Source organism: Peromyscus californicus, unplaced genomic scaffold (genome assembly GCF_007827085.1).
Source record: "Peromyscus californicus insignis strain IS unplaced genomic scaffold, ASM782708v3 Scaffold_17__1_contigs__length_78620276, whole genome shotgun sequence".
Classification (NCBI taxonomy): Eukaryota; Metazoa; Chordata; class Mammalia; order Rodentia; family Cricetidae; genus Peromyscus; species Peromyscus californicus.
The window spans coordinates 50,541,040-50,564,575 of NW_026294469.1; the positions used below are offsets into that span (position 1 = coordinate 50,541,040).

The 23,536-nt window shown below is 44.9% G+C and overlaps 1 protein-coding gene across 3 annotated transcripts in view; it reads left to right on the plus strand.

Annotated features, from left to right (window-relative positions):
* Sh3tc2 (SH3 domain and tetratricopeptide repeats 2) overlaps positions 1 to 3,500 on the plus strand; it is a 56,225-nt gene extending 52,725 nt beyond the window's left edge. For 2 of the 3 annotated variants that reach the window (XM_052742281.1, XM_052742283.1), the window contains 2 exons: positions 1,126 to 1,322; positions 2,663 to 3,500. In XM_052742281.1, the coding sequence (XP_052598241.1) occupies positions 1,126 to 1,322; positions 2,663 to 2,854 (389 nt within the window). In that variant the 3' untranslated portion in view covers positions 2,855 to 3,500. The remainder of the gene's footprint in view (positions 1 to 1,125; positions 1,323 to 2,662) is intronic. The other variant, XM_052742282.1, reaches the window with a different exon arrangement.
* The last annotated feature ends 20,036 nt before the right edge of the window (positions 3,501 to 23,536 follow it).

The window sequence follows — 23,536 nt, forward strand, 5'->3', positions numbered from 1 at the left end:
GTGTACTTTAGGAAAAGCAGTCTCAATTTTCAGAGAGAAGCCCTGACTCGCTGCAGGAGTGAATGGAGAGCTCTGTGGTGGTTCTAGAAGGGACTTCTGGGCATTCTCAAGGTCATCCGATACAGTGGGCTTTATTTGTAGCTAGTTGAACCAGAGGACTCTTGCCTTTTTTCCTCCACTTTAACGGCAGGAAACTTCATCAAAGCTTTGTGGCTGACCTCAGGAAAGGCCCGAGGGACCTTGGGCAGCTCAGTCTGAGCACTCTGTATCTATTACTTCCTGAACAAGGCGCTTAAGGAGGCGGGGCTCACCTTACACAGGTGTCTCTGTGATTGAATTTTCCCAGATCAGAGACTTTTCTCTCCTTTGGAGTGTTTTTTTTTTTATAATTTTGGCTTTTGGTTCTTTGAAGTTTAAAATAGATTTTCTTTTTTTTTAAGATGGCATGAAATAGCTACCTTGCGAACATTCCAAAGACAGGACTGGCTGAGGAGCTTTTGTTTTCTGTGTTAATAAAAGTACTTTGTATTAAAATGGTTAGTTATTAAAACCATGAACTCACACACACTTCAAACACCTTGAGCCCTAAGTACACACAAAGCCACTGCCATGAAAGCTTAGGCTAAAAGAGAATGGGTCTCTGTAGAGTCCATGGAACTGAGAGTTGGTAAGGAGCTGGGATGGCGCTGGGCTTTCTGGAGAGACCTCATGTGGCAAGGATGTTTGCTGCCCAGTGTTCTTCATTGGAAGCAATTCCTAATTGCTAAATTAAGCTGGTCTTGACATCATAACCCATCACGGGTTTTAAGAAATAGCTTCCCTCTCACTGCTGAATTACAGTATCATCTGCAACACAGAGAGCATTTTCTTCCAGAAGTCAGACAGCTCAGCGTTTTGTGGCTCTCTTTGTAACACGTTCCGTAGGAGCAAATTTCTATTTGTGGGATCATTTAAGGAATTCCTTGCTCTGAAACACTAAGCCCCATGCGGGCAGGGACCTCCTCTGTGCTCTTTCCTATGCCCTTAACCTGTGACATCCGGTAGACTCGAAGTTTTCGGGACTGAATATGAGTGAGCAATGGCCAGGGCCGGCTACAGGACGTCCCTCACTCTTGTAATTCCCAGGAGATCAGAAACAGGAGCTGGTCGCTTTTCACCGCCTGGCTTCTGTGTACTTCTCTCTAAACATGTATGAGATGGCTGAGGACTGCTACCTGAAGACTCTGTCCCTCTGCCCCCCGTGGCTGCAGAGTCCCAAGGAGGCACTGTACTATGCCAAGGTGTATTATCGCCTGGGCCGACTCACTTTCTACCAACTGAAGGTAAGTGCTAGTCCTCCGTGACGGACTTTTGAGAGCTGCTCTTCAGCCACTCTGTGCTGAGAAAGATAGTGAGGGGACTTTGGAGTGGAGGTGAGAGGATCAGTGGGCCATGATGGTCAGTCTTCATTCATACGGTGTGAATGAAGGCATGGTTTCACTGGGGACATGAGGCCTTTTTCTGTTAAGCCCCTCTGGAGAAGTCTATCAAATGCTCTAAGTGAGTGCATCACATTTTGTAGGAAATTACATTGTATAAAGAAATGCACATGCACACGAGTATGTTTGAGATAATCATGTATGGCACCTTGGATATAAGGATCTCCAAGCCCTAAGGACGTTCTTGTCTTGTTTCTCTTCCTTGCTGGCCTGGAGTTCAAGCTACAGCTCCCGGTTGCTTCTGGAATTGAGGTGGTAGCCTGCAATCCCGCCACAACTCTGACCCCCAAATTGTGTCCTCAAATTTGACTTCCCCTTCCGAAGGTCCTTGTCACTAAGACAGGGACTTTTGAGTCTTGTCTAGCTTTGACCTCAAAGGGAGACTCAGGGCGGCTCTGCTGACCTGCTGGTACTGGTGAAACTCTGTTTCTGGCCTGAGATAAGTATACAGGATAATGAGAACCAGGGGTCTCTTTTTGCATCCTGCCTGAAGACGCATCTGTTTCTCGTCCTACTGTGTAGAGAGGGACAGGCGAGTGAAGGCCCAGTTAGCCGTCACACTGTAGTGCAAGATGCTCAGGGGCAAGAATGTGCAGCCTGGTTGCATCAGCCAAGGACCCCAGGCATCCGCGAGGGGGAGAAACCATGAACTATGACTGTAAACAGTTACAGCTGGGAGCTGAAGGATGGATTCAGTTTTGAGTACTTCTGGATCCTGTTCCTCCATCAGCTTCCCGAACTCCTCCCATCTCCTTCTTGACGCTGTATGTCCCTACTTCTCTGTGTCTCTTGGGTTCATTCCTTGCCCACGCTTGGGGGGGGGGGGCTCATCCCATATCCAAAAAGGACATGGACAGTTTTCCTTGCTGGGTCACACTGCAAAGTTCCAGAGAGGGATGGACAGGTCAGGTTCGGGTCATGTATATATGTCCTTGAAACGCTGTGTCGAGTGCAGTGTTATGTCATGATTGGACGAGATGGGGAAAGATGCCACCTCTGTGCCTGAGGAGGAGGGGTACCATGATTGACAGTGCCGCTGGAAACAGAGTACAGTGGGGGGAGAACTCCTGTGAGGCGCCGGGATGCGGGGGTGGAGGAACTGAAAAGTGTTAATGTTCTCAGCACAGACTTTAAGCCTGTCCTGGAAGTGCTGCTGATGTCTCTTCTTTGCCCTGTGGCGTTAGGATGCCCATGATGCTACTGAATACTTCCTGCTGGCGCTAGCGGCTGCGGTCCTGCTGGGTGACGAGGAGCTGCAGGACACCATTAAGAACAGGCTGGACCACATCTGCCAGAGTCCCTTGTGGCACAGCAATCCCTTGGGGTGCTCCTCAGAGAGGGCACGGTGGCTCAGTGGTGGGAGCCTGGCTCTCTGAAGAGACTAACCCTTCCTGACCACGTTGCTACGGCTAGATGCTGCCCACCTGCCCCATGTTCTTAGATCTGGACTGGGAGAGCTCAAGTTTTCACCTCATTTTATGGAGGAGAGAGGTGCCCAGAAGGAGCAGGGCTCTGTGAGGAGCATCTTGGCTCCATGCTTCGATTCTGGAGCTCTGCCCAGGTCACTGTGACTCCTCTACACAAACAGCTCCGAAAATGCCTTCTCTCAACCCAGCTCTGGAGAAAGTGAGGAAGGCAGGCACTGTGCTGGGAAAGGGCGAGCGGACTGTCCTGGCGCCCCCATCGCTGTTCTCAGGGAAAGACCCTCCAGTTCCAGGGGAGGAACCTATCCTTTCTTGATTGCTTTCTTCAGAACCAAAAAGAGTCAGCACTCCATGCTCATGGGGCCTGCCGGCACAGACATTCAGCATGGCCGTAGCTCGAGAGACACAGCCCCAGAAGGGCCAGGTGGAATGCACAGAGGTCTAACTGGGATCCACATTCTCCATTCTACCTGGAAGCAGGGCTCCTGTACAACCTCCCAGAAACTCTAGTAAAACTTACCAGGGCTAAGGCTTGAGAATTATGCCATACACTACTTGTAAATACTGTATATCATTAAATATTGGCTATTTACATTTATATACACCTTTTGTCTCCTTTATCATGGGGCGGTGGGGAGATGAGTTGAGCTACTTGAAGTATGGATCAAATACCCAGATGCCTTATTCCTTCAGAGTGGCTCCTCCATAAAACACCTCTGTGAGTTATCTGTAACCACATACCACATGGAACGACTTGTAACAACACCGATTATTCATCTGATTGTGTTTGGAGGGCAGAAATCCAAGTGTGACCTCGCTGGGTCTTCTGGCTCAGGGTGGCTTACAAGACCGCAACCAAGGTGTTGTCTCGGGGAGGAGTCACCTCGGGTTCAACTGGAGAAGAAACTGCTTCCAACTGGTTCACATGGTTGTTGGCAGGAGTTGGATTGGTGGTTGCTGGCAGTGGGCTAGAAGCTAGCCACAGTTGGGGCCTGTAGGCCAGGCTACCACTTGCTAGCTTGATGATACTCCCATCATCAGAGTAAGCAAGGCAGAGAGGCAAAAGAGAGATCAAGCAAGAGAGACTATAATCAAATTGAGAAGTGGTACCCATTTGCTTTGTGTACTGTGTCCTTTATAAGACAACCTCTGCCAGAACCCCTTATGGCATAGCAATCACTTGGGATGCTCCTTGGAGAGGATCAGCTTACACAAAAGAGGCGCGGGGGGGGCGGGGGTGGCCAGCAAGGGCGCAGAAGTCAGGAGGGGAGGGATCACAGATTATTTCTGGCATTGCTTACCATCGTAACCGAGCTTTTGGTAATGGAACTAGGCAGTGAGTTCACACCATGTTCCATTGACCACAGTGTCAGCGTCAGCTGATTGACATCTGAAGTGTAAATTCTGGGTCGGTCCCTGAGACATCTGAGTGGAAACTCCTGGAGCTCAGATCTACCTCTCACAAACTCTCCCAGCCATTCAAGTGTGTACTGAAGTGTGCCAAGTGTTCCAGGCAAGTGTGCATACGAATTGCCTGGTGAACAAGCTGACCGTGAACTTTTGGTTCCTGCTTCTCATAACTCTGGTTCAGTGAGTTGCGTGGTCCAGGAGCATGCACTTTGTGAGAGCAACTCCAGGGATCACGAGGCAAGAGGTTCACACCTGCTCTCAGCAGAGTAACGCACGTGAGGTCTGGCCACCACTTTCTCCACCTGCACATAGCAGTCTAGATTTGACTAACTGGACCACACGCTCCTTGTCTCTAAATTTGACTAACTGGACCACAAGCTCCTTGTCTTTAGACTTTGGGGGATGACTAGATGTTGTCTGTGAGAAGAATTTGTACACTGAGTTATCATTACATCTAGTCACCAAGGTGATAGATACATCAACGTGTTTTTTTCCTGAGGGACTCAATCCCAATCAGCTGTTCTCTGCTCTAGAGTGCTCTTCCCCAGAAAGGAAATGGAACAATTCAATCCACTCCTGTGTGAAACAGATGCAGTTTTGCTCCCACTACAAGCTGTAAACTCCCTAGGCCAGGAGGAATGCTGTGGTTGAGGCTAGCTGCTCTAATCTCCCCATGCAGAGTCCTTGCAAAAACATTCCTGAGGGATGGTCTGGGCACATGCGTTCCAGAGCAGTTACACATCTTAGATCTGAAGAAGGCTCTCTTGGCCTGGAAGCCATGCCACAGCCATTCCCCATCTGACTCAAGTTACAATCTCTCTCCTTTCCCACTGACGGGCCAGTAACCTCTGGTCAGAGCTGATGCTGTTTCAGAGCTGCTCAGGTCTTTGATGCTGGCTGAGACACGAAGACTATAAAGGGATGTTGTTGTAATTAATGTGATTTGCTGTTACATTTTAAGCCTTACTAAGATTTGTCTCCTCAGCAGACACATCTTATTCTCCACATGAGACTTTCTGTCCCATCAGATATTTCTCAGTTGATTCAAGTGTGCATGTTCTATGTATGCATACAGGTATGCATTAGTACATGAGCACAGTATAATGTACACGAGCACATTATACTGACTTCTTGATACAGATATCTGTATATGCATAGATGTATATATGTATTATGTTAGGTACTTGTGCTAAGTGAATATAATGCAATTCATTCGTCAGAAGTTTATTTGGGGAGGAAATATGCGAGGGTGAATGGAGAAAAATGGAACAGATCACGGAAGAATGAGATACCTCAACTTGATGTTAATTGCAGGGAGACTCTGTAGCTCTGAGCTCTGACCTCTGAGATCAGGCCCCCTGACAGCTCCTTTCCCACGGGCTGCTGTCATTGTCCTGCATGAGCAGGTTTGGAGATGTCATCTGTGGGAAGAAATCAGATCTTTGTATCCCCTGATTTTATTCTTCTTTCTACGGATGAATAAACTGAGAAGCAGAAAGTAGTACTTCTCTCGGCCACACAGGTAGGGGCACACGTGACAGTGCTCCGAGGTTTCTGATGTAAGGGCTTAGGTGGGGAACGATAGGGATCTCTGCCATTCTGAGCCCCCTTCACAGTGTGTAACTGTGTCTGCACACAGGCTTAAGCCTATGTTTCTCACTCTGCAACATTGGAAGAGCCATTTGTCAAGCTATTTTATACCTACTTAGTTTGGGGGCTTTAGCTGGCTCTTCTTCTTTCCTCCCCTTCATTTCCTTTGCTCACATAAAGGACGAATGTTGTACACACACACACACACACACACACACACACACACACACACACACACACAAACACACCCACACTCACACTCATACACACACATATCCACACATACCCACACCCACACCCACACACCCACCCACACACATAAACAGAGAATTGTATTGCTTTTCAACAGAATTCCATAAATAATAAATAAAATGAGCAAAAAAAAATGCACTGAATTCAAACTCAGTCCAGTTGCTTACCAAAAGTTCCTTGCCTAAGCCCGATCTTTCACTGCTCAAAAGATAGAGAAAATAACAAACGAGAAAGCATAGAAGACAGTCTAGCATCAGCCAGGTTCTTTTTGAACTATCTGAGAATTTAAAAAAGCAGCAAAAAGGACTCCCCTCCTCATGGATAGAGTCAGTGCCATCTAAGCACGTGCTCCTCAGGGCAGGGAAGCAGGGACTAGGCTGGGTGAGAGAGGAAAGGGGCATGTGATGCACTGTGGAAGAGAGTCGGGATCTTCAGCATTGTCAGAGGAGTCGAGTTCCAGGGAACGGTGAGTCCTCAGGACAGGGACTTTATCTGGGACAGGAGCAAGGGACATCAGGGATGGCTTCCTGAAAGGAAGTAATGTCTGTGTTCTTCATGGAGAGAGCTACTGGATTTTGGCTGTGGGCAAGCCTGCAGGTTGGTATTGACAGACAAGATGCATGCCACGAGAAGGCCCCAATTAGGAGAAATCAATTAGGAGGCTGGAGCAAAGTCTGGAAATAGGGAGGAAGGACAAAAGAAGTCCCACAGGGGGTGGAGGGACAGGCTTCACCCTGAGGATAAGAGCAAGCTGTGGAAGGGGTAGAGGTCGTTGAGAGTGACATGGAGGTTCTGTGCTTTGGAAAGCAGATTTGGAAGCAGTGTGAGAATGGTTTACAGGGAAGCAAGGGGTGGAGGAGAGGTAGGGTTTAGAGTGGTATTACTGCCCCTATGCCAATCTGCTTCTTTCAGGCTGTGTGACCTTCAGCAAACAACTTTTCTAAGCCAAGCGCCATCAAACTGTGTTAGACAGCGCATGTGAAAGTACTCAGGACATGTAGTACCTGGCCCAGAGGTAACCTTCAGATGAGCTGATAAAGATTTGTTTGCCTTCTTCATTTCATAGACAAGGAAATGGTTGAAGCAAAACTATCTTTAGGGACAACCCATTACCCAGGGAACAAAGAAACCCCATCTAGAACACAAACAAATGCGACTCTTTTTAAAGGGGATCTATTGACTCCACCCGTCAGTTCATTTATTTTAAAGCTGAGCTTTGAACTCTTTCTCTGTCTGGGCTTTATCAGCTGCTTTGCAGGTGTGCTATGCATCTCTTTATTTCTAGTATAAACTTTGCTGTTAAAAAGTGCAGTGGCCCCCCAGCTGTGGCTGGGGACACTGGTCCTTCATGTGTGGACACTTGAGACTGAAGACAGCTTCACAGAAGGACCAGAGTAAGTTGTGTTATGCCTCCCAACACAGTTCATCCTCTGCTTGGAGTTTGGGGTAAAACACCATGTGTGTGGGACTTACTACGAGCCCTCAATTCCAGGGACGGTCACAGTGAAGCAGAGTTATACAGGTTCCTGGCATATCTGGTTCTTTCCTATCCCCAAAGTACAGGCACATTAGGGGTGGTCCTTGATTCTGGACTTGTACCACGACAGTTTGACTTGTGAGTTATCATCCTTCGCACCCACAGCCCTCATCAATCTTTGGAACTCAGTGGGTGAGCAGAAGGAGGCTGCTGGGCATCCTGGCTCTGAGAACTTGGCATTAGTTCGTGTTCCTCAGAGGCATGTCTTCTCCCCAGAGAGGCAGAGGGTGGTGGGGATTTTGGATGGAGACTCTGTCCAACCGAGATTGCCAGAGATAGGGCCAAGAAGGACACAGGCGGCTGAGACTCCGTAATGCAGCCACTCTGTTTGGTTTCTCAGGCTGACAGAAGGTGCCAGAGGAGGGCACTGTGATTTCAAAGTGGTTTTAAAGGTGGGAACTGCACATCCTGGCCCTAAAGTTACCTCTGACTCAAGGCCAGAGCACCAACTTGGATCCCCTTCCAGCGCGCTTCCACAGACAACAGGTGCTGGCAGTTCTCTGTGGAAATCAAGATGTCCAGGAGGGGGCGGCAGTGTCTTTTCCAACTCTTCATGTACAGCGTCTATATCACGTATTTAGAAGCTCTGAATCAGACTAGAACAGCAGTTTCAAAAATTTACCTATTGATATATTACTATGATTCATATTTTTGGTATTCCAGTACATGTATGCATAACCACACCTATACATATTTGACAAACACCACTTATTTCTTACATTGAATACACTCTGATTTACTCATTTTAAAGAAACATTCTATTCTAGTTAAAAAACATACAGTATGGGTGTAGAGAGAGGGATCCATGGTTAAGGGCTCTTGTTGCTCTTGCAAAGGATCTAAACTCAGTTCCCAGCACACACATTCAACATCTCACAACCACCCATAACTCCAGATCCAGGAAAATGACAACCATAGTCTGATCTCCAAGGGCATCCTAAACCACTTCTCCCCCGTCCCCCGCCCTGTTCCTCTCTCCATGTTTCTCTCTGTCTCTCTGTATGTCTCTGTCTCTGTCTCACTCTCTCACACACACATACACACACACACACACACACACACACACACACACACACACACACACACTACATAGTGTGCTAACTAGATTAACATTTAGCCTGACAGGTATTGACCTGTCATTTGGTCAGTCACAAGGGCTCTTGTTAGGAAGAGCTGGCTTTTGTTCTTATATGTCTTTTGATGGGCAGCATTTTGAGACTAAAATATGTGTACAATGACAGTTGACATTCAGTGGATGATACGTGTCATACAGAACCCTTGTTAGGATTCCCTCCTGGCATCTCACATTTTGATGGAGATACTATTGTTTTTAGTTCCACTGAGGCTTAGAAAATGGAATTGGCTCTTCTAAGTCCATAGTAGTTGAGGTGAGATTTGAACTGATGTCTTTCTGATGCTGGAATCATAGAACTAAGAATCACAGAACTAAGCTGTTTCATGCTTGTATGCTTTGGACAGGGGACACATCTCTGGGAGAGACAGTTTGATGGATATTGCCACAAATAGAAAACAGATCACAACATTTCAGCAGTTTTCACCATTGTGCAGAAAGCAACTTACTGATTCTGGTGGGTCAGAAATTTGATGAGGCAAGAACACAACCAGGGGGAACAAATTTTTTAGGAGGTCCTAGAATAAAACATGATTCAGGCTGTTTAGCAAGTCAGCCGGCCAGCCAGCCAGCCGGCCAGCCAGCCAGCTAACTAACCAACTAATCAATCAGCCAGGCAACAAGCCAGCCAGTCAGCCAGCCCAACTAATCAATCAGCCAGGCAACAAGCCAGCCAGTCAGCCAGCCCACAAACCAACCAGCTAGTCAGTGAGTCAACCAATTAACCAGCCAGCCAACCAACCAACCAACCAGCCAGCCAGCCAGCCAGCCAACCAACCAACCAACTAACCAGCTAGTCAACCAGCCAACTATCCAGCCAGCCAGCCAACCAAACAACCAGTAACTAACAAACAAATATTCAACATATCCTGTATGTTAGGCTCATACTCGAGTGAGCAAGATAATGATAGATGCTGACCTCCTGTGGTCTCCTGGGCAGGCCAAGACCCTCTGATGAACTTCTCCCTTGTTATCACCAGGATAACTTAGGTTTGAACCTGTATGTCCTGGACACTGTACTAACTGTTGCACTTACTGTAACACAGACTCTTTTAAACATCTTCCCAGGAATTAATTACATAGCATAGTTGGTTGGCCATCTGGTACATATAAAGAAACAAGTTCAGAGATGTGAAACAAGAGACAAGCTCTTGTCCGAAGTCCCATAGGTAGAAAAATGATAGAGGGAGAACACTAACTAAAGCCTGGCCCATGTTGTAGGTATTACCCAACGTGCAGGCTAGACTTTCATTTAATTTCATGGAACGCAAGCTTAGAAGATCTTATTCATCCGAACACCCTGTCTAGTGAATGGTGGTGTCACTGAGCAACTCCATTGCTTATCAGCTATGAAGGTTATCATTGGTAAGTAGGAGTGTTAACAGAATTGATAAGACTGTTGTGAAAACCAAATGTGTTAATATATTTTTAAAGTGTGTTGTGCATTACCGTTGCATTAACAATCATTTCATAATAGCATTTCTTTGAGTCAAGAAGGCAATGGATTCAGCTTATAGTGTGCAGAGAAGATATTGATAGAGTTTTTATCTAACTGCATGTGAAAATATTCGTTCATATTTTCTGTTTGGTTGTGTCCCATGATGTCAGACAGAGATTGTCAGTCCATGTCACCACTATACCCATAGTGCTAGGACACGGGCTGACCCTTGGGAGGTGAGGCTCAGTGTTTACTTATTGCATAAAACAATGAATGACTGAACTATATACCACATGTTTTATTTACATGTGGTTAAAATAATGAAGTAAATAAATATGTCCCTTATAGGATGGCAGCATGACCTTAAACCGAGAGGCACGTGTGTGACTGCAGGTATCCTGTAGACTGGAAGGATGTACAACTTCCAGGAGAAAAAAGCGTGTGTGTGAATCATTTTCTTTCCAGTTTCAATAGAACCATCCAGGGTTCTGGGATGTCCTGGGCTAGGTCTCCACAGCATCCTGAATTCTCCAGCAATGATGTGGCCAATTCCCATGAAAGAAAAGGACCTTTCATTAAAAAAAAAAAAAGAAAGAAACGAAGTTGGGTGGGTAGGGAGGTGAGGGTATCTTGGAGGAGTTGGGGGAGGGGCAAGAACATGATCAAAATATAGCATCTGAAAAAAATTTTAATACAAATTTAAAAAAAGAAAAAGACCTCTCTTCCTGTCCTTTAACTTCAAACTGGGGTCAAAGGCTTTAGGCTGATCTGAAAATAAATAAAGGCCCGAAGAGACAAAAGCTGTTCTGGAGCCAGCCCTCATTGTAAACACCAGCCTTCCTTTCCTCTGGCCCGAAGCTTCCAGGCACCTCCCCAGCCCACTGTGACCTCACTTAGCCCAAAAGCCTGGTAACTGTGGCAGGTCCTGGCAATCTTCTTGAAACAGATGGAGAGACTTCTGAAGGATGTCTGGGGATGTGTGCCATCTTAGTTTCATTGCCACATAATTTTTTTTATAAAGAATATGTAGCATGCAATTCACAATATAACAAAATGATAGGCAATTTATTTGTGCCTCTCTCTGCTGTGGGGAGCTGTTGCATTATTTTTTTTCCATAAAACCTTATTTGTCCTTCAAAAAGAATGATGAAACTTTCAATCATAATTTTCAAATTGGCAATTAGTTCTAAAACAATGCACTTCCTGATTTGTGTGTTTCTTGCTCACGAGAGTTGCTGTGGGATTACAAATATAGTTTTGACATGAATGTTGGTTGATACCTTTGTGAACAATTAAGATGGAAGTCGAGCAATAGTTGGGAAAAAAAATCAATCGTCAATGAGATGAGTGACTTTCTGTTGAATGAGAAGAAAACTGTTGTTTCTATATGTTGGTCCCAGAGAGCAGGTTTGGAGGTGCCACAGTCTTATTCTTTTTTTTTTTTTTTTTTTTTTTTGGTTTTTCGAGACAGGGTTTCTCTGTGTAGCTTTGCGCCTTTCCTGGAACTCACTTGGTAGTCCAGGCTGGCCTCGAACTCACAGAGATCCGCCTGGCTCTGCCTCCCGAGTGCTGGGATTAAAGGCGTGCGCCACCACCGCCCGGCGCCATCATGTTCTTTTTCTTTAAAAAGGCTTTATTGTGTGTGTGTGTGTGTGTGTGTGTGTGTGTGTGTGTGTGTGTGTGTGTCTCACAGGCACCATCATGTCAGAGGCAACTTGTAGGAGTTGGTTCTCTTTTTCTACCATGTGGGTTCCTGGGATCAAACTGAAGTTGTTAGGTTTGGTGGCATGTGCCTTTCCCTACTGGGTCCTGCTGCCTGCCCTACAATATAATGAGCTGAGCTGGATTTTTGGCACTTACCAACTTTTGTGGTATAAATGCACCCACTGTGGTCAATATCAAGCATGATGAAATAGGACATTTGGAAAGATTCAATGGTGCTCAGACCTAGGTGGTATCCTACCACACAGATGCCAGGGCATAAACACCCCAAGAACATAGATGTACCCTCACATTAATGTGATCCTGTGGGTGAAAGCTTATGCAGGAGACAACATCCTTTCCATGTGTTGAGTCATATGCCATATCCTGTCACATTGGGTCCTTTGGTGTTCTGATGGGGCATTCTAAAGGTTTTGGGATCAAGAAGGATTGGGGTCCCAAAAGACCTGTGGAAAGGGTCAGCAGATATTTAATACATAGGTCTAATTCTGGGTTTGGGATGAAAACTTTTTGAGAACGTGGCTGGGAGCTCAAGGTTTGTATCACATTGTGTCAAGACAGTAACAAATACCAAGGCTTATTAGCTTGGGGACCTTAGGGACCCAATCTAACTCCTATGTGCCTCAGATTTCCCACCTGTTAAATGGGACTTTCAGGAATATTTTTTATGTTTTTAAAGTGCTTAGTCTCAAACTGTGTTTGGAATTTATATTCAATAAATAAAGGATATTTTAAACCATGTGAACTCCAGAATAAATAAAACCAGCTAATGTTTACCAAGGTCTTACTGCACACCAGGCATTGGATACATACTTTGAACCCATGATCTCATTTTGTGTTCACAAAACCTCGGGGAAGAACTATTAGCAATCTCAGTTTGAGCTGAGGACACCAGGGCTGGAAGAAGTTGTGATTTGCTCAAGATCTAGCAGCTTGCAGCAGTGGAGGGAGGAGATAGACACACTTGGTCTGGCTCCAGAGGCAATACTCTTCACTGCCAAGTGGTTCTGAGTACCTTCTCTCTGTGAGTTCATCAGCAGGGCTGTCTCCAGGGTAACCTGATGTCTTAGTTAGCATTTCTACTGCTGTGAAGAGACACCATGTCCATGCAACTCTTATAAAGGAAAACGTTTAATTGGAGTGGCTCACTTACAGTTCAGACGTTTAGTCCATTATTGTCATGGTGGGAAGCATGGTGGCGTGAGGCAGACATGGTGCTGGAGAAGGAGCTGAGAGTTCTTACATCTTGACCAGCAGGAAACAGGAAGTGGTCTGAGTTACTAGGTGTGGCTTGAGCATATATGAGACCTCAAAGTCCTCCTCCACAGTGACACACTTCCTCCAACAAAGCCACACCTCCTAATAGTGCCACTTTCTATAAGCTTATGGGGCAATTACATTCCAACTACCATGACTGATTATCTGTTAACTTCCCTCATTTCAACTAATCAGCAGAGTATGTGTGTGTGTGTGTGTGTGTGTGTGTGTGTGTGTGTGTGTGTGTGCCTGTCTGTCTGTCTGTCTGTGCATGTGTACTGACAAGGCCATGTTACTTGTGAGGGGAAGAAACCAAGATGTGGACAGCCACATATTTGCATTTCCAAAGAAGAACCCTTAATCACATATGGACATATTTCATATGGACACTAGATGTAGAAAGTATGCAGAGACAAGAATAAGAGAAAGAACAAGGCTCTACTGCACCCCAGAACATATCACCATGAAATCTCCTCTACACTTGAATTTTCCCAGAATACCAAACCCACAAGAGAAGGCAGAGAAGAGTAATTATGGGGAAAACATTTTGCAGAAGAATTAAGGCTGCTTAGGCATAGTTCCTAGAGGAGAAGTAGTCTTCACCCCACCCAACATCCTCACCAACACATACAGAAAGGTCTGTACATATGTGTACCTCTATACTCACTCTGGGAACCCATTGCTTTTTATGTGTATCTCCTCAGTCTTTATCACTCCATCTAGACCTTTGCACACATTTCTTTGAATGGCTAGTTCCAGCATTCACATGAATAACAGAAGAGAATGTCATCATACACAGAAGCCATTAGGACCAGTCAGATAACAGAGTTAAGCGAATGACTACCATTTGAAAAAGCAGTTGGAAGACATTAGTATTGTGCAATCCCCAAACCTCAGATGTATGTATATCCTTCCTTTAGCAGGACTTCCTAGGGCATATTATACTATTGGCTCATCTATGGCTTTCCCCCACTGTTTCAGCAGCTGTGACATCATTTCTCTGTGTGTGTAAACTCAGAGATACTCAATTGCTCCGTGTATGCTGCCTGAGAGGTGTACATAGGTTCTAATATGGTCTTAACATCTGTGGGTCCTTAAGAGACCTACATTTGGATGTCAGCACTTGGAGCTATGGCTATTTCCACTGTAAAAGAGGGATAATGAACACCTGCATCACGAAGTTGCCACAAATGTAATGTGATAATGTGTGTAATGCCCTCAGAATGGTGGCTGTAATATAATATGCACTTAATATTCTAGACTTTTCTCCAAGATTGTGACTTAAGCCTATGATATGGGGGGAAAAGACAAGAAAGGACGTCAATGACTCCTGAAGGAGCCAAGATGTGCAAAGAAAATAAACTGCAGAACAATGAGGTCAACAAATTTTTCTGCAACCCAAGACTTGTTATGTACGTATTCTGTGGATTTCCACGAATGTATGGTTGGGTCTTTTCTTTTTGGCCTCAGTAGAGGCACCACTAGACTGGATAACCAGCATCTGACATCCAAAGAGGAAGCAAAAAGGCATCCATTGATGATTAGAGCTGTAGGTGGGAGAGAATGTCTTTTGCTTGCTGTAGTTACCAATCATAAATAAATGACCTGACCTAGGATGTCTGTGATTTTCTTTGACTGAGAGGCAACTTGAGAGGCATAGTTTTGATTCAGAATTATAACTGTCAAAATGTTTCTGTGAGCCGGGCGGTGGTGGCGCACGCCTTTAATCCCAGCACTCGGGAGGCAGAGCCAGGCGGATCTCTGTGAGTTCGAGGCCAGCCTGGACTACCAAGTGAGTTCCAGGAAAGGCGCAAAGCTACACAGAGAAACCCTGTCTCGAAAAACCAAAAAAAAAAAAAAAAAAAAAAAAAAAAAAAAAATATGTTTCTGTGGTTGACTCAGTAAAGTGTTTACCATAGAAGCAGGAGAATCTTCATAAAAAGCCAAGTGTGGAGGTACATGCCAGTAACCCCAGCACTGAGGAGGATCCCTGGGGCTTGCTGGCCAGCTGGTCCAGTGGAACTGATGAACTCCAGGTTCAGTGAGAGATTGTCTCAAAAAATAAAATGGAGGCTACAAAGATGTCAGAGGGTAAGAGTGTTTGCTATATGAGCATGGGACCTGAGTTCAAATCCTTAACATCTGTGTGAAAGGCTGGGTATGGCTGCATGTATGTAGAGCATGTATCCCAGAGCAGTGGAGGTTAGAGACACAATGGTTTTTCTGGCTGCCAGCCTCACTCCAGGTCCAGTGAGAGCCTGTCTCAGGAGAACAAGGCATAGAGTGATTGAGTGGGATACCCTGCTGACCTCTGATTTCTGTACATACATGTGCACATGTGTGAACACACATGCATGCATACATTACACGGGCTACATACATACACCCCTATTCCCAAATAATATGGAAAGCAATCGAGGAAGATACTCGACATCAACACACATGTATATCCACATGTGCTTGTATATGCACACACTTATACCCACACATTAAACATGTACACACAAAAATTTGCTGTGATTTATAAGAAAGTTTATTTTAAAACAATATGGGAAAATATTTCTAAACATGATCACAAGAGCCATAGACACATTGTCATGGGTATTTCAACTAACCTTACAATATAAAACCCCAATTTTATTACTTCACACACGGTTGAAACCTTTCATTGGATTTGAGGCTTCCTAGGTGGGAACTCACATTGGGTCCCGTAAATCTGGTCAGATTGTTAGGCTAGATGGACATGCTGCCAAGTTGCCTTCTAAATACTCATGTCTATACCCACCTTGCATGATGGAGCATTAGTGGGTCTAATCTTGTGTAGGTCTAGTGCATATTATCGAAGTGTCTGAGAGGTCAAGAGGGCAACAGTCACGTCATCCCTGGAGGACAATGCTCTGCAACAGGGTCTCCCATGTGTTTTCAGTCCGATGATGGCTGGGGCTGTTATCATTTGATCATGCTTCTGGGTTGGATATTCATGCTGGCTCCTTTACGGAGCTCGGGGGTTCTCGATTGTTGGCTGAGAGGTGAGCTGGGTCTGTGATCAATTGGAGAGCCTGAATACCTAGACACAGCCTCTGATGTGGCTTGGGATTCTTGTAGTGTAGTGTGTGTGTGTGTGGGGGGGGAGGGCGGGGTGGTGGTGGTGAGAATATAAAAGAATAGGAATGAATGAGAATTCACAAGCTTGTGTTTTCAGAGACTAAGGAGTGGGGCTGCAAAGCCTCCTGTCATCCAGCCTCGGAAGGCACAATGCCTCCTGCAGTAACACTGTTTGTTACACAGGTCTGGTCAGGACTGCTGCTGTGGGAGAGGGCTCGGTGACACTAACACTGGGTGTGGTTCGCTAGGCTCCATCTTGCATTTAGATGCCAAAGTGAGGTTTTGGGGAATAATTTCAAAAAATAATGTCATTCCCATGGAAAAGGAATAAAAGTGCTTTGTTACCCGCTTTTTATAAAAGCTAGCTTGTTTCCTTGGTGTTCCAGAAACTCCTTGCATGTGTATTTAGGTTTTTGTGAAGTCAAAGGAACTCAGCTTGTATCTAGGAAATTCTGGAGCGATAACCCAGCAAGTAAGTTGTGCCTCCAGTGGTAGGCATAACATTACCTTGGCTAGAAGGGGATGCTGTGGCAATCTCAGCACTGCCCTGGAGGCATCTGTAAGAGATAAGCTCAACCTGCCAGCTCACTGTTGAGGAAACTCATGATATGAGTTTAGTCTGGGTTCACTGAGCAGAGATTCTTAGAAGAGAGAGCTCATGTTCTGAAGAACCACAGGTTGCGATAGGGAACATGACTGAGCGAGCTGGGTGTGGGAGTGACCTTAACTTTGTTCTAAGTCTTAACTGAGTGCTCCTCTTAGAACAGCGCTAATTCTCCTAAGGCTTCCCCTTATTTCTGTAGTGATCACTGGCGCTTATTTCAGTATCTGTGCATAGTGATGCTCTAGAAAAAAGTTTTACTATGTTGTTAACTTGACTGGGAAACCCAGAGGTCCTGTGTACAGTGCCAGAGACCATAGATATAAGAGTACATTTTTCTGCTCAGCAAAAACAGCGCTGTTCGCTGGATGCTCAGCCTTATTTCTCTTTGGCTAAGTCATGGGAGGTTTTGAGGCTGTATTTCTCTAGGTCTATTCACTCAGAAAATACTGGATGCCTTCTAAGTGCCTGGCGTTGCTTCAGTCTCTAGAAATAGAGCAGTGAGCAGAAGCCTAAAGTTGCTGCCATGAAGTGAGACCCCCTTGAGGACAACCCTGAACATCAGCAAGTGCAGAATGACCTTGATGTGGAACACAGATGGCAGACAATCATGACTGTCCTTCTCCCACACGGGTGGGTTATTATAGTGGTTGAGAGTCAACTAAATTTATGGGCTGGAGAGATGGCTCAGTGGTAAGAGCCCTTGCTACTCCTGCAGAGGACCTAGGTTTGGTTTCCAGCACTCACAAGGCAACTTACAATTGTCTGTAACTCCAATTCCAGAGGACCCAACACCCTTTTCTGGCCTCCACATGCATTGGGTCACAGTGCAATGCTCTTACAAATATATGTAGGCAAAACATTTGCACACATAAAATAAAAATAATAAGCCTTTAAAAAATAATTCAATTTAGCCAGATGGTGGTGGCACATGCCTTGAATCCTAGCACTCGGGAGGCAGAGGCAGGTCAATCTCTGAGTTTGAGGCCAGCCTGGTCTACAGAGGAAGTTCCAGGACAGCTGGGGCTATACAGAAAAACCCTGTCTCCAAAAAAAAAAAAAAAAATTATTTCATATATTTCTTCTAAAAAGCAAGACTAATAAGATGACATTGGAATGGATCTAAAATACAGAATTTCAAATTAGAGAACTAGGCATCGCCAGTTATCCTGAAGGAGATTAGTTATTGAGTTAATTTTTAATTTTCCAAAATTATTTCTTAAACAATAGCTCCCAGGCATTGAACTGGAGTCTTTGAAAGCCTGCCTCTCCTTAGAACTCTGATATGACCTCATATTACGGCATTGTTGAATAATCTCAGCATTTCGGGTGTAACCGATTCAGCAAGTTAGGACTTGATACCATTTGTACATGTTTCTCAGAGAAGCGAGACAGAACAGGACTGGGAGCCCGCGGCACGGCAATGGGATTTAGGCGTCCTGCATGTAGTCGCCTGAACAATTCTCACGCTCCGATTTGGCTGCAAGATCTGCACATTCCAAAACAAGGGGCTTAAAAAATCTTATCATTTAGTCCAACCCGCTGAGTGTGAATAATCCAATGAAACTCCATTTTTCTAACCATCGGTCAACCTGCCTTATTAAGGACCTGTTGTGTGCCAAGGCAACAGAGATAACACAGAGTGAATTCACTGCCTGGAGGGGATTAACGCCGCCACTGGGGCAAGGATGCAGATGAGAACCCGTGCTAGAAAGGAAGTGAGACTTGGGGATGCCATGGGGGTGACTGAGGTTAAGTGAGTGGTGTGATTGCTCCATTGTGGGAGGACTGGCATGCTATATTGATTTAAAGTGGGTTGCATTGGAGCGAAGTGCAAAAGAGCCTGCAGAAGACAGCTGTGTAGGACAGCTGGGCAGAAGTTCTGAGTCCTGAGCTCTCCAGCTAGCTTAATCACTAGTAGGTTTGTGCGATCTTGGCCTTTCAGGGCCCACATTTCTTTACTAATGCTAACACAGGCAGGGCTTGGTGGAAAAGCTCCAAATTTCTTTGGATTTTAACAGTTAGTAATGGGATTTATGCTTCAGGCTTTAAGAACATCCAGGCATCCTGAGGTAAAAAGCTGAAATCACCGGCAATGTTTTTCTCAGTAACACTTCATGTTCGGTTGCTTTCTAATTCTAAAGTCCTTTTCCATGCACGCTTCTCTTGATCCTCAAAGAACAAAACAAAACAGGACAAAGCCAAACCCAAACCTGTAGAGATGGAAAACTACCCTGGAGTTGAAAGTAGTTAAGTAGTATACTCAGTTTCACCGGGGCAGTAAGGGTAGGGTCTGTTTGCAGAGCTGGGGTGTGACAGTTGCTTATAATTGGATTAAAACAGCTCTCTTCAATGACATTGAGAAAGCGACCTCCAATTTCCCTTTGAATACCAGCGTTTCTAGACTGGATCTAAAGAGCAAACAAAGGACACCCTGGAGTCTCATGTCAGGGTCATGACAGATAGGAAGTTTTTTTGAGTCCCAATGAAGACAACGTAGCTGAATCTATATAAAATGATGTTTTGCCCATCTGAACTTGAAGATGGTGACATTGCTTTTGAGAATGTAAAATGAAATAGCCACATTGGGAAATGTTTTGATGGTTCCTTATAAACACAGTCTTAGTAAGTATTCTAAATATACTCCTTTACATAAAAGACATGAAAACTTGTACACAAAAAACCTGTACAAATATGTTTATAGTGGCTTTGTTCATGGCTGCCCCTCACTGCCTTCAGTGTGAACTGATAAACTGACATTGCTTGTGTAATGGAATACTACTCGGTAACAAAAAGGAATGGCCGCCAGTGCAGGCCACAGTTTAGATGATGCTCCCAAGCGTCATGCTAACTGGGGGAAGTCTGACTTGGAAGGCTACACACACATCTGATTTCACTCACATGATATTCTGGAAAACCATAGATTCATAAAATAGAGCTATGGTCACCCCGGTTGCTGGGAGTCATGGAGGGTCACAAAGGAGCTGTGTGAAGTGATAGGAATGTTCTGTGTCCTGATTGTGGAGTGATTTGCAAGACTGAATGGTTTGTCAGAACTCAGAGAACCATGAGACCTAAACAGTATAAATTTTGCTGTATGAAAATTATAACTTCATAAACAGACACACTAAAAATGATGATGATATATTTGCTTGTTTGAGTTTTAAAATATTTTAAGTGAATGGCTTTTATTTTCTTCAGAAAAAAATACTTATTTTCGTATTTATTTATTTATATTATTCTTATTTATTTTCTAAGGGTGTCCTGTAGGCTGAGAATCAACAAAGCTTTGTTTGAGAACACTCTGTCAGCCAGATCAGCTTGCCCAAGTTTGGGGAACCATGAAAACCAGGTTAGAAACCGGCAAGGTGACCCCCACTGTTTTAGTCTTTAGGGACTGCTCCCTATAACCTGTGTGGTAAACTTTAACGGCGCCTCTGTAATTCACATGCTTTGAACATTCAAGTTCTTTTTTTTTTTTTTTTTTTTTTATTTACAGGTTACAAAGTTTTCAGGTCAGAGGAGCACACAGAACACAGAGCGCTCAAGGCCACTCTGGTCCTCCCTTCAGACTGTGAGCTCAGTGAACTCAGGCATGAGACAAATTGAATACAGTCTCTACGAGGGCTGATGTGTCCGTGAATCCTTTAAGCAGACATGGGAATTTGCTCCTCTGCCATACACATCGTTGAATCACTTCCTAGATCCCAAACTGAAAGACTAAGGTTTGGAAAATACAAAACCCCACCCGACGCTGAGGGAGGCAGAGCCTGAGTCAAGAGTCATTCAAGGTCTATACCATTTTCACATCCCCTGTCTTCTCAGGAACTTTCCTAACCAGTCATGGGTCCAGATCAGGCCCGGAGGTTCCTTTCAAGATAGCTCATCGGGCTGGGGCTGTGGAGCATGCCTGTAATTCCAGAACTGGGTAGACAGAGGCAAGAATGTCACGAGTTCAAGGCTAGCCTTGGCTACAAATGGAATTTGAGGCCAGACTGAGCCATATGAGACCCTGTCTCAAAATAAAAGCAAACAAATAGATATTTTATCAGTCAGTCTTCTGGAGTTGGCATTTGTACATAGATTATTATTTTTTCTTTTTTTGATACCTTTTGTTCCTTGTTCAACCTCTGACATAATTTATTTAAATTTTTACATAATTTCTTAATGTATTTATTTTCATTCAACAAATCTCACATATTTACGGGGGTCTAATAAACAAAGTGAGTAAAATCAACAGAACACTCCCATAGCGTATTTGACGGGGCAGAAGAAAGAACTGGGGAGCTCCAAGGGAGCATTTGAAATGATGCAGATATTTTTTGCAGCGAGAAGAAAAGAATGAAGGCAGCTTACGGGATCTATGGGGTGTCTAGAGAGCTAACAAATTATATTGCAAAGCACACAGTTTAGAAGCAAGTCTGAAGGAGACAGGAAGCCCGCTTAAAGCAACAGTGACTTAAAAGTTTTCACAGCTTCTTAAAGATGTGATTCTCCTAGTCCCTAGTACTAGAAACTGTATACAGGTCCTTTTCACTTGGGGGAGGAAAGGAGGGAGGAGGAAGGAAGGAAGGAAGAGAGGAAAGAAGGAAGGAAGGAAGGAAGTTTCCAGAACTTAAAACCAAGCTGGTTCTGAGAACCAAGTTTTCAGCTCTGCTTTTATTCATTTCTCAGCCCCTTGAATTCAAAGGGAGCTCCGGCATCTCCACATCTCCCATGCCATCCCCGGGCCAGCAGCCTCTTCTCCAGCAGCTTGAGCAAAGCTGGGACCAGCAAGGAAATGGACTTGGATTCTTTGGCCTTGGGCGCAGGGATGGAATGCTAATGGGAGCCTGTGATGAGGAGCAGGTAACTTCCCCTCTAGGAAACTGGAATGACCTTACGGGAATGGGAATGCTCACCTCTGCCAGACGAAACCAATCTATGCCTTATGTCATCAAAACCCAGACTACTCAGCGTTAATGTATGTGCTAGTGAGAAGCAAGCCTCACTTGGCTACTTGGGACACCATCCACTAGGGAAGCTGAGTGTAAAGGCTCCACATGTATCTACTCTCGGGGAGTTTGTTTTGTTGTGCCTCTTATTGTCTCCTTTTGGGTCCCATGTGTCCCTTCAGAAAGCCTACCATACCCCCAGAAGGTTCTTCTCTACTGCAGAGGCAAGGAGAGAATTCTCAGTAGAAAAGCAAGTGGAGAGAATGGGAGGGGAAGAGGGAGGGGGAGGACGAACACGTAAAGTTGGTTCTGTATATAGAACATATGATGTAATTCAAATTGAGTACAGCCTAGTCCAAGCAGACAACAGAAGGCCAGAGCAGCAGGGTGCCTTTAGAAAATCCCTTCTTATTTACATCTGTACTGTTAGAACACTGGGAAAGTAGATCATGGGTTGTTTCAAATAAGAAGTACTCACTTAGAAGTTCCTTCTTATTATCCTATAGATAGGAACACAGAAGCCCAAGGGAAGGAAGAGCTGAACTGAAAGTTCATTGTCATTGTCAATGCAGATTTGGGTTCAGGACCAGCATCTTCTGCTTTAAAGGGTGCATGTCCTACGTTTTGGAGGTGATAGAAACTTTTAAAAGGTCAGGTCTATTTGGAGAACTAGGTCAGCAAGGGCGTGGTATCAAAGGGGATTGTTGCACAATGGTTTCTTCTTTTCTCTTTTGTTTCCCCGCTACTGTGAGATCAACAACCCTGCTCCACCACGCATGCCCATCATGACGTGGTGCTTTACCTCAGGCCCTAAAGCAACAGGGCCGTCCAACAAGGACTGGGGCCGCCAAAACATCACTTAATCTTCTTTCTTTTAAGTTGATTATCTCGAGTATCATGTCAGAGCAACAGAAAGCTACTTAAAACAACCTTTCACATGGTCCCAACAGAGCAACTCATTTTTATTGAAAAACTATCCTAAGTGACTTCCCTGAACATGCAATGTAGCTTCACAATTCCTGAATCAAAATGAAACAAGACTGACACAAAAATCCTTCAGCCGCTTCTTGTCTCTATTTTCTGTATTCGTGGGTCGCATTTTTTTTTTGTTTGTTTTTTGTGCGTTCTTCCAGGGACATTCCTACATAGACACACAACCTATGACATACTTTCCCACTGTTTTAAAAGTATAGGATTCTGTATGTTCTGTTTTGATCTTGTTTTAAAATGTTTATATACGTGTGTGTGTGTGTGTGTGTGTGTGTGTGTGTGTGTGTGTGTGTGTGAATGCACATGTCACTGGGGCTTGGGTGGAGGTCAGAGGACAACTTGCAGGAGTCGGTTCTCTCTTCCCATGCTGTGGCTTCCTGGGCTGGCACTCAGTTCGGCGGCATGGGTGTGGACACCAGAGAACAACTTGTACGAGTTGGATTTTTACCTCCACCACGTGGGTCCTGAGGCTCGAACCCTGGTTGTCAGGCTTTGCGGCAAGCACCTTTACTCACCGAGCCACGTTGCCAGCCCACTAATTAGTCTTTATAACCGCAAAGTTTTCTGAGGTGATGTAGCAGAGGAGTATGAGGGGGATGAAGAAGGGCCTGCTCCCCCCCCCCCCCCCCCTACTTCCCCCTGGCTGGGATCCTAAGGAGCCAACAG